The 15,494-nt window shown below is 34.9% G+C and overlaps 1 protein-coding gene across 4 annotated transcripts; it reads left to right on the top strand.

The window, feature by feature from the left end:
- The first annotated feature begins 1,529 nt into the window (after positions 1–1,529).
- On the top strand, positions 1,530–2,717 carry LOC129744973 (uncharacterized). 4 transcript variants are annotated; one of them, XM_055737797.1, is made up of 4 exons: positions 1,530–1,927; positions 1,992–2,241; positions 2,305–2,357; positions 2,429–2,717. In XM_055737797.1, exons 1-4 carry the CDS (start codon positions 1,882–1,884, stop codon positions 2,710–2,712), a joined length of 633 nt encoding a protein of 210 aa, XP_055593772.1. In that variant the 5' UTR covers positions 1,530–1,881; the 3' UTR covers positions 2,713–2,717. The 4 variants fall into 4 exon arrangements, 2 of the variants coding, with proteins under 2 accessions (XP_055593772.1, XP_055593773.1); XR_008737051.1 differs by having other exon boundaries at positions 1,535–1,890; positions 2,305–2,368; XM_055737798.1 differs by having other exon boundaries at positions 1,537–1,927; positions 2,305–2,368.
- Positions 2,718–15,494: the final 12,777 nt, after the last annotated feature.

Genomic DNA, 15,494 nt, shown 5'->3' on the forward strand with positions numbered 1-15,494 from the left:
AATTGGTTCATTACGAGCGTAATTCTGTATTCGATTTGGAAACTGAAACGGTCTCACGTTGCGCAAACTGCTACGTCCTTCATTTGGAGAAATTTGTGATACTAAATATGGCGAAAAGTACTTTCCACTGATCAAGTCCTTTAAAAACAGTGCATCTGTTGATTTCCTCCGAGTTTCGAGTGATTCCAGTCCAACTAACATACACAGATTCACAGTGGATTAAAGATTTTCTTACATAGTGTAAATTATCTTTGGGTATTTATGACTTAATGATAGTGTAGAGATGCACAAACAAACAAAACAAAGTCAGTCATTGACCTATTTATTATTGTGAGTGACAGACGTGTCTGAGTGAATCACTCAATTGAGATTCATAAGTATCGTAAAAACAAGACAATGGCGTGGTTGGTAGAAAAAGAACAGAGAGCGAGATTGTTAAGGCTGCTGCTACGAAAAAAAAAGATTTTGGTTTGGCCTCCGGTAGAAAGACGGATTAGCACAGGTAGCACAGATTTTAAAGTTTGCTTCTACGAACAAAATTGTTTCTGATTCGGCCACTGTAAAAGGAGGGAATTGGCTTTGGAAGCGCAGATTTTTAACACTGACTGATTGTTTGTTTTGGTTTGGCCTCCCGGTGAAAAAAGGGGGTGATTAAAGAAGCGCAGATTTTAAGGCTGCTGCTGCTAACTGTTTGTCATTATTTGGCCTTCCGGTGAATAAAGACGGAATTGGCTTTAAAAGCGCAGATTTTTAGGACCGTTGCGGCTGATTGTTTGCTTTGATTTGGCCTTCCGGTGGAAAAAGTCGAAGTTAGCTTAGAAACCGCAGATTTTTAACGCTGCTGCTGCTGCTGCTGCTGATTTTTAATTTGTTGGCTATGGTAGTGCAGATTTGTAAGGCTGCCGCTGCTAATTTTTTGCTTTGATTTGGATTTTTAAAGCTACTGCTGCTGATTGTTTGTTATGAATTGGCCTTCTGGTTGGGAGAGCTGTTTCTAAGAATACTAACGAATTATTCCGGCAGAGACAGAGTAACAAGAAAAGCACAGTTTGAGAAAGCTGTTGGTAAGAATGTTTTTGGATTGTTCCGGCTCTGGTGAACAATATACAGAGCGACAGGAAAAGTAAAGATTGGGAAGGCTTTTGTGAAGAATATTTTCGGATTGGATGAAGAATATGCAGGAAATAAATAAAATTTTAGGAGTTGAAAAACTTTTGCTGAGCATGGAATGAAGAATTGAGACGATGCGTAAAAAGTTTTAATTGAGAATGGAGGTGAGAAGGAATGTAGAAATAAGATGAAGGATATGCCGAATATAAATCAAATTTAATAAAAATAACATTAAATAAAAATATTACATTGGGCAACAGTGAAGATAAATAAAATAAAATATTATCATTATTGTTTAAAAAGTAATAAATACAATTCGCATGAACCGAGGCTTCTAACATGAGTCATTGAGTCGATCAACTAATGTATTAATTGTAACCCTCAGGTGCTTCAGATTCAAATGGCTCACCCGATTCCGTGGCCTACTAATGAAGAAAAGCACTAGTCATCCATTTTCATGAGCAATAAATCTCAGAAGGCCATGCATTGAGAAAAATCAACACAAAACGAGATCCTCAACTAGACGTTCTGCTTTTTTCTCTTGTAGCTTGTAATTCAACTGAAGTTAGCAAGTGCAAAAATTGAAATGGTTATCGGAACAACACTGGAATCGTCTAAGAAGATTCGAACGAAATGAACGAAAAAGTAGCTGTCAAAAGAGTAGTACGAAAGATTCACTCAGTATATAAGATTCACTCAGTATTATCTCTGCAGTAGAGTAGCAATCAAAGAAAATCATCGGAAGGTTTCCTTACGCAACGATCAGTCGAAATGTTTCGGGTTTGTATAGTTGTGCTATCAGTGATTGTTTTTCAAGGTTCTCTACTAGTGTTCCTTAGCTTTTTGATTCTCAGTATTTGAACTATTTTCGTTACTTTTAGCATTCGTTCTGACGATTCCGCTGAACGCTAATCGAAATACCACTGAACCACAACTTTCAAATAAATCCGACCCGTTATCAGCGCTCAAGCAATGGTGTGTCGACACCTCCGGATCGGATGCTGGTTTTAGAAGATTCATCTCCGCCGTCCCTGACCTCCCTATTTGCCTCATAAATCGCATTGATTTTAATGAAAACCTCGAAGAAGTTCAACAGTTTATGACCGGCGATTTCAAACCATTCCTGAAGAAGTTGTTGACTTTGAAGTGCTGAAAAGGTTTTATAATGTTTAAATTTTAATGTTTATTTTTCAGAATCTGTTCTCGGTTGAACAATGCATTGTCGTGCTACGATTGGACTATCGAAGGTCCAATTTCAGTAAAATTTCACAAAATTTCTCCCTCTCAAATGCTTGTTGACAAAAACTTTGATTTTCAGGAGCAAACGATCCAGAATTTATTGATGGGTTCATTGATGTTCTTTCAAATCTTGTGAAGTGTAATGTTTCTCGAGCTCTGGAAAACATCGACGAGCAGTGTCATGAAATAGACGATTCGTTAAACTGTGTACGGCCTCATGTTGAAGCTCATGGATTACCTGAAATGTTGCACATGATCGATTCCATCAGGAATCCTGTGAAGGTTGCCTTCAAATGCAACGATGCTAACGGATTACACCTCAAACAACGTAAGCCAGAAAGCTATGGGCAGTCAAATGAGTAAATAAAATTTCCTTTATATGTGTATGTGTTCAACTGCATTTAAAGAAATTCCAGTAGTTTATCAAATTTAATCAAATATTCCTGCTAAAGCAAGAGACCGTTTTCAAGAACTACACCTAGCAAATCTATAAACTTCATAACAATCACCCGAAATCACTTTCGATTACCTGCTGCTGCTGTTCATGTTATGAGTTAATGTCCCATCGTCAAAACTGTTCTCGATTTCCCAATGAGATTTGATACATTTCGTGCTGATGAATGGAAAAGAGCAAGTTTATCGGAATTTATTCCTTCTCAACTACCAAAATGTGACTTGCGGGCGGTCGTTAAAACTAATTATTTTCTGGTTTGTGTTTGCAGTTTATTGGTTTTCTGATCTCGTCACCACCTCCTCGCTAAACGTCTAAAAGAAATGCTCATAGATTACGACACATCAAACCATGATGCTTCTTTCATAAGAACTGTTTACGGAACCCATGGCTGGTTCTTCCGATATTTGAATACTACTTAGAAGGTAGCAAGTAGCAAGTGATGTTGGGTGCCGCGCTAACATTTAATCATTTATTTGGTCGGACGAGTTTTACTGCCAGCATTTTGCCGGTTCAACGTTAATGGCCGGCCCATAACTAGGTAAATAGGAGAAAGTGAGAAAATGGTTGTAATCAAAATGGGTTTAAGAACGATAGCACTTACCTTACACCTTGCTCTGCTTCGTGGAGGTTTTACTTTGAGATCTTGTAAATGTTAAAGTTTATAGGAACAGTTTCGTGCTTGTTTTATGAGAGTTTTAAATTTTTGAGATCTTGACCTACAGTTTGTCTGGCTTTTTGCCTGAATGATTTAACGCCATCTCGTTAAGTGTGTAGGTGGCCGATTTTATCCCTGAGAAAGGTTATGTTTATTGGGTAATCTCGAGGGAACGGATTGTTGCCGATTAGGCCAAACATTGTTGACAACCGACGCCTTTACTGTTTAGACTTACGTACACACATGTTAAACCTGAGAACTTTGTTAGGTAACAAATTTATCGCAAAAAATTGATAACATATTCTTATATCTAGGTCTCAATAAAAATATTTTAAAAACGTTCTATTTCGAAGGAAATGTAATTCTTAAACCATGTTGCTTATTCTTAAAAAAAGAAGAAACATCATAAACATTAACACTTAATTTTATTCTTTTTTTCAGGTATGTTATCTTGCGACAAAGGATTTTGGTGAGTTATATTTTGTTAAACAACAATGGATTTCGGAAAGGAATCATTTGTTAAACAATGTTTGAAATTTTTAAATAATAAGGACAGAGTTTGAAAAAAAACCATTACAACTTAAAAATTAATTAATCGAATACTAATTTTATACATCGAAAGTTGGACACCATGTTTTAGATATTTCCTTGTCACGATGGTCAACAGAATTAATAAATCGAATCTTAAATCTAATATACTCTACTTTATTATTAAAAATCTAATGTCTATGTCATGACAAATATTATGCTTGTATGAAATATTCTTCAATAAACCAATTTCAGCTTCAATCATTTTTTTTTCTTTGTTCATCTCAATGCTCAACATCAATGAATTTAAAACGTAACTTTGACTTATTTATATGCCGTAAATCTAAATTAGCAATAGCTTTTGAAAAAAAGGTTAATTTTTTTTGAGAAAGTTCTGCACTTTTTAGACAAAATTTTAAACAAAAACATATTATTTTAAAATAATAGTCTTACATCAATTCACACCCTTTCTCAAAAGCATTTTTTTTTTTTAATATTGATTTTAGCTCTTTAAGATCATACATCATCACCAAAATATTATTCCTCAATTGAATGAAGTAAAGTAAACAAAATCAGAACCAGATTTTTTTTCTTAAATGTAGGTTCGATAGTTAATCAGTACTCAATTATTGATTTCACTGACACATTTTTATACTCCATATCATCAAAACTAAATGTGAAAGTCCCAATTTGACAAAAGATTCGGATTCAGGACGCTGAAATCTACCAAATTTATCCTTAAAACATAAGCTCCAAATTTTTCTTCCCTTGAGTTATAAAAAAAAATCTTTAAATGAGACTTGTTTATTGAAAAAAAAATCCATCTTAATAGTAAAAAAAAACTTCCAGTCTTCATATTTTATTATAATTTTCAAATGAATATACCGAACATTAAAGTACAGTTTTTCAATATTTAGATAAAATTATCGAATTTAAGGAGAGTAGGCGTTGGCTTGATGGCGGCGCACGCGTTTTTTTTCTCCGTCCGTGGAAATCGAGTAATTTGTTGGTTTTTATAGTGAAAGTTATCTATGAATCTTGACAAAAAAGTTTGGATCGGATAGCAAGGATATGTGTTGTATCAGGAGGGTTCCTTTTCGTGTCCTTGGCCGCTTAACTGTGTGTTTTTTCGGAATTCGCCCACGGGGGCTTGAAATAAATCGGAACTCTTCAGCTCCCATGTGTTGATTTATTCTGTCTTTTCCCGGAGGAAAGACTGGTGATCTGGGTTATTGGATGGTGTACAAAATTCCAATAAACTCGAAAAATTGAAGTGTTTTAAAATGAAAATAGGAAAAATTAAATAAAAATTGTATAAAGTGATTCATGGTGGCATTGAAGAATGGTTTTTTATCGTTCCCGCATTGTGTATTGTGATTTTTCTACGCATGTTTTTCGGTTCCAAACGTTGCCGGTTTCGGCTTGCTATGTTTTTTTCGTTAGTCAATACCTAATTAAATACATGGAAAATAAAAAATGGGATATGGATTCGCTGACGAATTAACTTTATAATTTTCTTGTGCTTGAGTGAGGTGCATTTGAAATGCATATGAAATTTCAATAAACTTTCATCACGCATGCTGGTTTTCGCTTTCATCCACAACGCTCAATGGAGAAATGCAGCGCAAAGATAAGTATCCATTATAATTTTCTACTCGCTTAATACTTTCGACAACTTTGAATTAATAAAAAGAAATCATTGACGAATGCATTACGATGATCTTGTTTTAAAAATTTAAAACCGTAGAAAAATTGTAAGTTTATTATTAGTGAACAACGTTTTAGGTAAGTAAAATTATAAGGGAAAAATTTTGAAAAAATCTTTCGAGTCCTAAACGGACTTCGAAAGGTTTTATGTTTTACTAATATTTTTTTTTCTCTTCTTTATTTTCAAGAGCGAGTAAAGGCGCTATATCCTTGGTCGATGACCAGAAATGATTGTACACTTAAATCCAAAGCAATTTAACTAAGAAAACTTATGCTTATAATTTGTAGTAACGTTTATTAATTTCACAAATTTCATAAATTTCTACAAAATGCTTCTCTTTAAGTTTTGTGATTTCTGTGTACAAAATAAATCATTTCCAGCCGCTAAAGGATGGCCCTAGTGATTGGAGTAGCTAATTAACATTAAACATGAATTCTTCATCAAGGAGCAATTTCTTAGCATGCTTCCAACGATACTGCCCATTTGAAACGTATGGTACTGGTGGTCCACGTTTCTTCTGTTCCTGTGTTCCAGATGTCTCTGCGTTCTCTGCTCCATGGTAGGCCCAACCATTTTATGTTTTTGATCATTTTAATGTTTTTATGTTAAAACGATGGAATGCATAAACAAAGATAAGAAAAATAATAACATACTGTTATTATTCTTTGGGACTCAGACATAAGTTCTGGCTGTGGAAGTACGATTAGTGATAGTGATTAGTGATTTAGATAAAATTATCGAATTCTTCTTTGGGTCACATTTAAAAATATCGAATTTAAAAGTCAAACATTTTAATGTTTAGAAATACTTTTGATAAATTTGTCTATGTTTTTTAATCTGAATTTTTGGTGTCCTGAAATTATGAACATTTAATTTTATACCTAATCAAAAATTCACTTTTTAAACCGCGAAGAATTGTTTTTTTTTTATTCTTAAAACTCAAAACGGAATTATTCAATCAACCCTTAAATTGAAAATGAAGAAAAGATATATGGGTTAAGATGAATAATAAAAAACAATTATTTTTTATCTTCCTAACTTTTAATCATGATTAATTTTTTACCTTATCTATAATTTATTTTAGAATACCATTTTTTTCTTAGTCTGTGTTTCAGGAATATTCATTTCAAATATTAAATCTAGACTGCTTAAAAAATCATTTTGAAGCAAAATTCTAGTTCAGAATTAGCTACATCATTTTAATGAAAATTTAGTGACAATTTGTCAAGTGGTTTTTGAGATAGCGTTCAATATAGAAACATATTGACAAATTTTCCAGGCAGGATCGAGAAAAATCCAGCAATATTCCTGTTGGAAGCTGGGAATCATATATTCGAACAAATTTTATATAGTAAATCATTCAATTATTCCTAGAGAATCTAACAGTGGGCTCAAATTATAACAGAAGTGAAGATGATTGACTTCATGAAGTTAAGGATTGTGAGAGGTTTTGTCAAGCGCAATCCAAAAATTTCAATGAAGAAAGTGATAAAAAGAGGTAACTTTTTCTGACAGGAACTTTTTGCTGACTAATAAACAGGCCTGACTACATTTCTAGAAGGATAGAAAAGCTGCCCACCGGTAAAATAATCAAAATTCGGTGGTCAAATCGTGCGCAAAATATTCGGATCGCTAGTGGGGAGATATTTTGCTAAAATTCGTAATGGACAGCAAAACGAACTTTTCAGCGGCCATCTGGCAGGTTTCCAATCCGAAAACTTTCGTTGACAAGTCTCGTCTGTATTTTTAGAGTTAAACAAGTAGACAAACTTTTGGCAACTGGTCTACAGTCCTTTTTTGAAAGCATGTTTTTTGGGTTGTTAATAACTCAAAAATGAATAACAAAATTAGCAAATGTATAATTTGTATTTGACTTTATGTTTTCAAATGAGAGCAAATGTCTATCGAGCTTCAAAATTCGAAGTGGAGGTAATAAAGTTAACAACTCGTGTAGGAAATGTTCCATCCATGTTTTCCCAAATTCTGGCCTCATAACTCACTTCAAAGGACCAGTTAAATTTTGATTTTCCTCATGTTACTTTATCAAGAACATATGGAAGCGATAAGTTTTGCCGCTACCATGTTTCAGCTGTGGTATTCTGCAATGTGATACCGGTAGCATCCCACAAGTGCACATTTATCTTCATGTGTGGTCTGTTGTATTGAGGATTTTTTTTTCATGCTGTTGCTGTACTTCTGCCCTTTTCACTCGCTGCCCTAAACCTCATCAGTCAGTAGCTTCTCGACATGGTTTTTTAACTGTTCTCATTCCGAAAATCAACATCAATCTTCGCCACTTATTTCTTGCTCACTAAATGGTTCCCTCAAGAGCGTCCATCACATCCAGCAGCCAATGGTTGGAGGTTTCCTGATCTCAAAGCAACAACAGCAACACCGAAAAATTAAAAGAAAAACTAAACCCATCCAAGTCGACCATCATCCGTCGTCCTTGGGTTGCCATGGCAGTTATCCTCTAGTCTCTCTCTCTGGAAGCAGCACCCTGTGCGGCAACTAATGTACGCTAAAATGCACTCAACCTCCATAACAAAACAAAAACAACCAAAAACACCACCGAACAGCAGCAATCAGACAGTAGCAAACGGCCAAGTCAAGTCGTTCACGAAGTACCACTTTTCCAGCATCTTCAAAATCTTAAGGAGCGAACTCTTTCTTTTTCTGTAGTTTCTTTCTGCCTCATCTGTTAACCGCGCCGCTATTTGACTCTTTGTCGATTCTGGATGTTGCTTATCTCAAGCTGCACCATCATACATACGTATACCTACAACGATTCGAGTGGCTGCTTCAATCGAAGAAGACAAAAATTCAACCGCGAGCTGATATAGATCTTGTAAAACAAAACATCTTTCGCGGTGCGAGCCTGGCAGCAGGCCATGCTTCGAGCTACAGTCAGAGCCTGCTTGTTCGATATCATCTTTATCGCTTTTCCACCTCTTCGGGAAGATCCAAATTGATTCTGAATTTCAACATCAGCAAAGCGACACTGTGCTTCTGTGATGCCAAATTTAGCAAGAAACGGAGAATCCAAAAAACGTGATATCTTTTAATGCAGGAATAATCGATTCTGGTTAAAAGCCGGGCGCATCTCATCCTCCTGCATGGTATGGTAGCCGATCGATAACGTCAATGGTGGCAAAAGATCACAACCTGGGCAATCGACGATCGTAATCGGGAATCGATTTTGGGTGGGATTTTTTATGTAATTTTTTTATGGATGTTGTGACCCATTCATGATGCGAGTGCCATCTCATCGAATACATTTTATTGTGTTTGTTTATCAATCGATTGATGCCGTTAAACGTGCAATATAACTTAAGCAAGTTGTGATAAAATTGATAATTTGAAATGATAACAGATGTTCAAAACGAGGTAATTTTTTCATTTATTTAAAAGCGCTGATTCAAAATATGTTTTATGTTCTTCTCTACAGCTCTACTTTTGAGTTTCTAATATGAAAATCTTTTAAAAATTTGTAAACATTTAACTCACATTATGAAGTGAAAAAATAACATTCCTTTCTTCTACCTTCAATATTTTTTGTTGTTGCTCGTATTACCAGCAGAGATGCCAACTGTTTTTCAAAAATGTCTGGATGATTTTGAAACAATGTCTGAAAAAGTCTGGATGGCTAACTTTAAAGATGACGACCTTTTTTTTTATTTTGGTCGTCAGATCGCAATATTGCAATGTATGATTAAATATTCATTACTGTATAATAATCATACAATCTAAAGGCACTATCAATGCCTGAGTGAGACCATAGTGATGGTGTCGGCTAGATCGATGCATGTGTATAAAAATAAAAGACAAAAAAAGTAGATTGGAAAACTTAGCTAAAAAAAATGATTTCAAATCAGATCTAAAAATCAGGCTTGTGAAAAAGAAATCCAAACATAACCTCAGATCAGAATCAAAGTTTTGTTTCAACGTTTTTAATGAGAGTTGAATGTAAAATCTTAAAATCAAAATTTTTAATAATTTATCATTTGCGTTCAAAAATCATGCAAAAACTATAAACTCTTATTGACAAACGATTAAATGTGATTTTATACTATGAAATTTAGGCAGGTGGAAGGTATATTTAACAGATTGTTAAATTAAGAAAATTATTAGCAACAAAACGTAGCAATGTTGATTGTGGTGCGTACAGACATATGTTTGCAGATATTCTTTAAATTTTCTTCCAAATATACACGCTTTAAAGTTTCTGAGATTTGAAAGAGCGGTGATGCGAGTTAAATATAAAAAATACGAAAATAATGACTTTTTTTATTTCTTTGGATGAAGATAACCAATTGTCAGCCAGTTGATCTTGATAAATGAAACAAATTTCTTGGAGAAAATCCCTCTGAACCTGAAAGCACTTCGAATCCTAGAATCCTTAATCTCAATTTTTAACTTCGAATAAACATTGTAAAGGGCAATAATGAAACCAAATTCAGAACATGTTCTTATTGTTTTGAAAATTAAAAATTGAATCGTTAATTATTTCAATGCACAGTGGTCCAGAAATGAAATTTAAGGCAAAACAATTATTTGCATCTTTCCCTTAAGTTTTATGTATTAAATGTCAGAGACAAACTTTAAAAACAACTCAAGGTGGCCAACTTGTTTGAAATAATTTGAGGGTGGTTATTAAAGCTTTTGTGACATGAAAATTCTTTTCTAAGAAGGCCTACATTGTTCTACAATATTGTAGAACCAAATAATTCATGAAACTTTGTCGAAGCCAAACAATAAATTGGAATGAAAGTTTAATGGCAATTTTTTCATTTGAAGGTTAGGATGGTCCTACAAAAAACAGTTTTCGTTATATCTCAGGATGATATTTCATCAAAAAAGTTTGACAGGTACGATCATGCTCATCTTTTGTGGAAAATTAGTGTAGAAATTAGGCAATTAGTGTTGATTAATTGCGCTTTTTGAACTACGATAATTCCAAATGGAGCGAGTCAAAAATGTTATCGTTGATTACATTCAAAAGTTCATGTAACAGTCTTTCCAATATCAATAAACTGGAGGGATTTTTTTTTCTGTTTAAAGCGAATAATCGCTGTTTGAAGTTAAGTAAATATCAAGAAAATCCCTAGGAAAAAAGACAGAATTTGTATCTGTGTTTTCCATGAACTCAGAAACTACTGGACCGATTGATGTAAAATTGGGTATGGAATTGTAAACAATTTTACAGGTGAAGTTTTGAGTCCCTCTTATCTAGAGGATGGGGGGCTCCCATACAAAATAATAGGAAAATGCAATAAAATTTATTTTAATTCAATCGAGTAAAGTGGTTCTCATCAAGTGTGAAAATGTAAACATTTGCATTTAAAGATAATCTTTAGTATATAAAACAATCTTTTATACCTCGTAAGTAAAGTTATTCTATCCAGTAAATTCGACAATAGCTCTGAATAAAAGGACTGTTCTTCACAAAAAAGTATATAAAATGGAACACTTAAACCAATGATATACGACTTAAACGTTAAATTTTGAAAGGCCTTCTAAAGAATGATTTCCATTTCGTTTGGGGCAAAATCTGGCCAAAAGTTGACTTTCTGGAACTTTGCCGCATTTTTGAAATCTGACCTTTTCTCGGAGAACCGACCTAGTCCAAGAAAGTCGGAATTTTGTCGAGTTTTTTTTCTTGTGAAATTTCGATTTTTCTAATTTTTTTTGATATTCCCTTTGGTGATTTTTGAAATTTTTAGATCGATTTTGACAGAAATATTTTAAAGAGATAACACCAGATTTCTACGTTTTATCCATTTTAAAGTTGTTTGGCATCAAAATTAAAATTTTGATTTTTTACGATTTCCTCTGGTCCCTCCTTGGTGATTTTTTAGGGTCAAAATGTTTTTCCCATACATCCATTGCCACCCTATTGTACACCATATTAATACACAGCACGTTGTCCACACCAAGTTATTTGAATTTGTTTCAATTTCGATAATTACAACTTTTTGGTTCAAGTTGTCCGAAAAATTAAAAACATCTACAGAGCACATTATTGTAATTAAAACAAATTAAGCATTTTTTTAAGAAATCAAATTACGTACGATGTAGTTATTGTAAATTTATTTATTTTAATTTTTAGTGAATACGATTCTGTAACTTTTTTAACGATTTTGATCTCAGTTTATATCTGTCTTTCAAACTCCTCTTACAATGGTGGTTTGAGAGAATAAAAAAATACTGGGAGAACATGTCAGATTAAGAATTTTTTTCCAAATTTAGTTTCGAATGTAGTTGATGTAGATTAAGTTACTTTATTGCTCGTTATATTGATCAAGAAAAGAAAATTGTTCTTAAAACATGGTGATTCCGGAAAAAGCTTCGCGGGCCACAAAAAGACAGCCGTGAACCACATGTGGGTCATAGTTTGGCCACCCATAGTATAAGGCGTGTTTTGCTGATTCAAGAAAACATTAGAAAAGATGACAGGTGTTTTATTTGCTAGGTATAAGATGCGTTAATTTCTAACGAGGAAAGTCAAAAAGTTGCAAGAAAATCTCCTGAAAATTTTTGTTTTTCGTCAAATCAACATAATAATCAAATCTAAGAAGGTCCACAAATGCTTAGGAACGCATAAAAAATAGAACAAACTGGCATTTTCAGATATGTTGACAAATGTTTGTTTAGTGAAATACTGATGATAGCGCATTTTTCCTGCTCTGTGCCCTTCATACCCAGTTCCCCCAGGCTATTTTTCACCTATCCATAGGCGATGAAAGCGCTGGCGAATTTGGGTGATGGTTTTGCACTAGTGCAAGTGGGAGGCAGCTAAAATTTCACCCAACTTTTGACAGATCTTACGGGTTTTTCTTAAGGAGAGAAAGAATAACTTTTCGATTCCATCGCCCATTGTCATACCATACAGCCACTCTCCTGGCCTTCTGATGTTGCAAATTTCCTTCAACTGCCCGTGTACTCACAACTCAGTTCACGTGTTGGAAAACCATCCAAGATGCCTTTCTGCTGCTTTTTGTTGCCTCGCTTAAATCTCTCCTTCTCCAATTGTCATTCGCAAATTTATTGAACACCTTCGGGAATGTCTCGTTTCGCTAATGAAATCAAATGCCGCGAAATGTCAACTCGTAAAAAGTGAAACCACACTGCAGTGCCGAACAAACAGTGCGGCATGGAAGGAAGATTTTCAGCAAATCAGACATGGTTGTCATGGCATCATCGGCTGGATGGAACGACTGGAGTTGGAGGGTCGCTTTTATTGTATTGCGGTGCATTCGGTGATCTGGCCACTGTCTGTCTGGCGGTTGATGGTGAGCCCATTAGTCCACGCGCAAAGAGGAAACATTTTCGGGCCGTTTCTGGCGATGGTGGCGAAAATATCCCGTGACATTCTAATGGCCCAAAACTACTGATACCTAACCAAAAGACCTCTTCCGACTCAATGCCGGTGTTTTTTTCTTCTCGGCTTTGCCTTTTAGCAGCGATTCGTTTGGCTGTATTCAAATAAAAATCGAAACAGAATCCCGTAAAAAATGTAACAAATTTGTTTGTTTATACAATCCAGAGCGTACGCCTCGTTCCGCTGATTCTTTACAGTAGGATTCAAATGTTTGTATTCACGCTTCTGTTTTTTACCCAAAATCACGTGCTGAGGAATTCATTCCTAACTTTGTTGAGCTTTAAGTTCTTTAGTCTCACATTTTGTACGTGATTAACTTTATCTTATTGTCAACAACGTGGTCAATACAGTAGCTTCCAGCAGGAATCTAACTAAGCTGACAGTATTGCAAGTTCAAGGAATCCAAACCGATGGTCCGCAGTAGGTAGTTAGTCCGCCTACTCATGAATCGGTGGTCCAGAATGGTGTCTTCTTGATTTCTCTTTGACTCATGCACGATCCCAACGAGGACCATTTCGAGTGGCTCAGCTCGTGATCGTTCACACTGACCAATAATGGGCAACAACTGCTACTCCCAAATGTAGGAAATCTGCAGCCACCAACTGACCATAATTGTACAAAAGTCCTAATGATCGAGGGAGGAGGACGACGAATGGTCGAAAATAATTCCCGGTAAAAGCGGAATCGAAAATTACACGCGAGCACACTTTTTGTGTTATTTTGCATCCGACTGAAGTTGTCGTGCCGGGCCGTCTTCATTCTCGCTCGAATGCAAATGAGTGCAGATAAAAAGTTGCATTCAAACCACTCCACTCACAGCACTGATGCAGATTTACATGATCATCCGGGCGGAATGGGAAAGGAAACATTATTCAGCTAATTAAAACAAGATTCTTGAGCCGCAGTTTTCTGGTTCTTTTGGGGAATTCGAGAAGTTGATGGTTAAAATAAAAATATTTTAAATTTCTCGATTTCAACCGAAGTTGATGTGTTCGAAAAAGTCATACATTGTTGCGTATTCACCAATCAATTCAGTGGAATGTTATTCAAATAACAGTTTATTACTCAATTAGAACACTATGAAATATTATGTAAAATTAGTATCAATTGTACTGGTTTTCTTCACTATTGTATGAACTTATTGAACTATTGAATCAACTCGGAGTTTATCGTTTAGAAGTAACAATTGATTCCTTAAAAATTTAGAAAATTTTTAGTTAGTAGTGTATGGGGAAGTGTTCTTAAATTCGCATATTGGGTAATATAGGCATAGGGAAGAGATGGGCTTAATCCTAGCAAACATTTTTGTAGGTATATTTCTCAACAACTTTGTTATACGTTTCATTTACATTATAGAAAGATCGTATGAAACTCGTAAAAACAGCATTTACCTACCAAAGTGGAGGCAATATACATACATATTTTCAACTTCTGGCTAAAGCGATAAGATTATACGATTTGGACGATATAGAACACCATATTCATATATACTGAAAAATGCAAGAGAGCACCAGTTTTTTTTCTCTCAACGCATGCGAACCGTTGCCAGCGGCAATATTTGCTGCCTCTGTCATTGGGCAATTCTTGCAAATACACCATCTGATTTTTAACAATCTGGTTGCACTGCTGGTCGCAGAGAGAAAAACAAAGCTGTTCTCTCACTTGACCCACGCGGGAGAAAGCAAAGGAACGAAATCGTCTTCAAAATCTGCAAACATGGCGGACTTTTTATCATATCCGATTTAAACCATTTAGTACGACTCCGAGTAACAATTTTTACGACCTTTTACTTGCGTTAGCTGGAATTACGATTCGCAGTAACGTTTTTTATGACTATAGTTATCATTTCTAATGCGATTTCATGTTTGCTGGGATGCGCATACTTAGGAGAACATTTATTTTATCCAATATTCCTAAAGAAAAGTTTCTGAAAACTATATGCTCAGAAGAAGATATGTGATTTTTTTTATACTTCAGAGTAATTTAATGATACAAGTTTACAGTTTTTATGAAATTGGTTCATATTAAATGCAGTCAATACAGCCGAGGATAAATGTTTTAGGGTTTTTCTATAATTTTTCCTAAGAGAGCCTGATATCAAATATAGTAATAGAAGGAATAATTTTCACTCCCCAAAAACTTAAAGGACACATAAAATGCACCTCCACGTGAGAAAAGTTCTTACCAATATGATAAATGCTATCGAGAAGACTAAAGTTGACTTTGAAGGATTTTTTTCTTCAAAAGTGCTGACGAAAATTGTTAAGCTCATTAATGTGTGAACGGATTAAACAGACATCGCGGCATTCGTCTTTAGCGTGCAGGAAGTCAGTCAGTCAGTTGGCGATCAAGCGAGCGAGTCAATCAGTGTGTGTGTTTCCCTGGTAGTTCGTGATCCGGCGGTTCACCAGTTTTGCGT

The sequence above is a fragment of the Uranotaenia lowii genome, chromosome 2 (assembly GCF_029784155.1).
Source record: "Uranotaenia lowii strain MFRU-FL chromosome 2, ASM2978415v1, whole genome shotgun sequence".
Taxonomy (NCBI): domain Eukaryota; kingdom Metazoa; phylum Arthropoda; class Insecta; order Diptera; family Culicidae; genus Uranotaenia; species Uranotaenia lowii.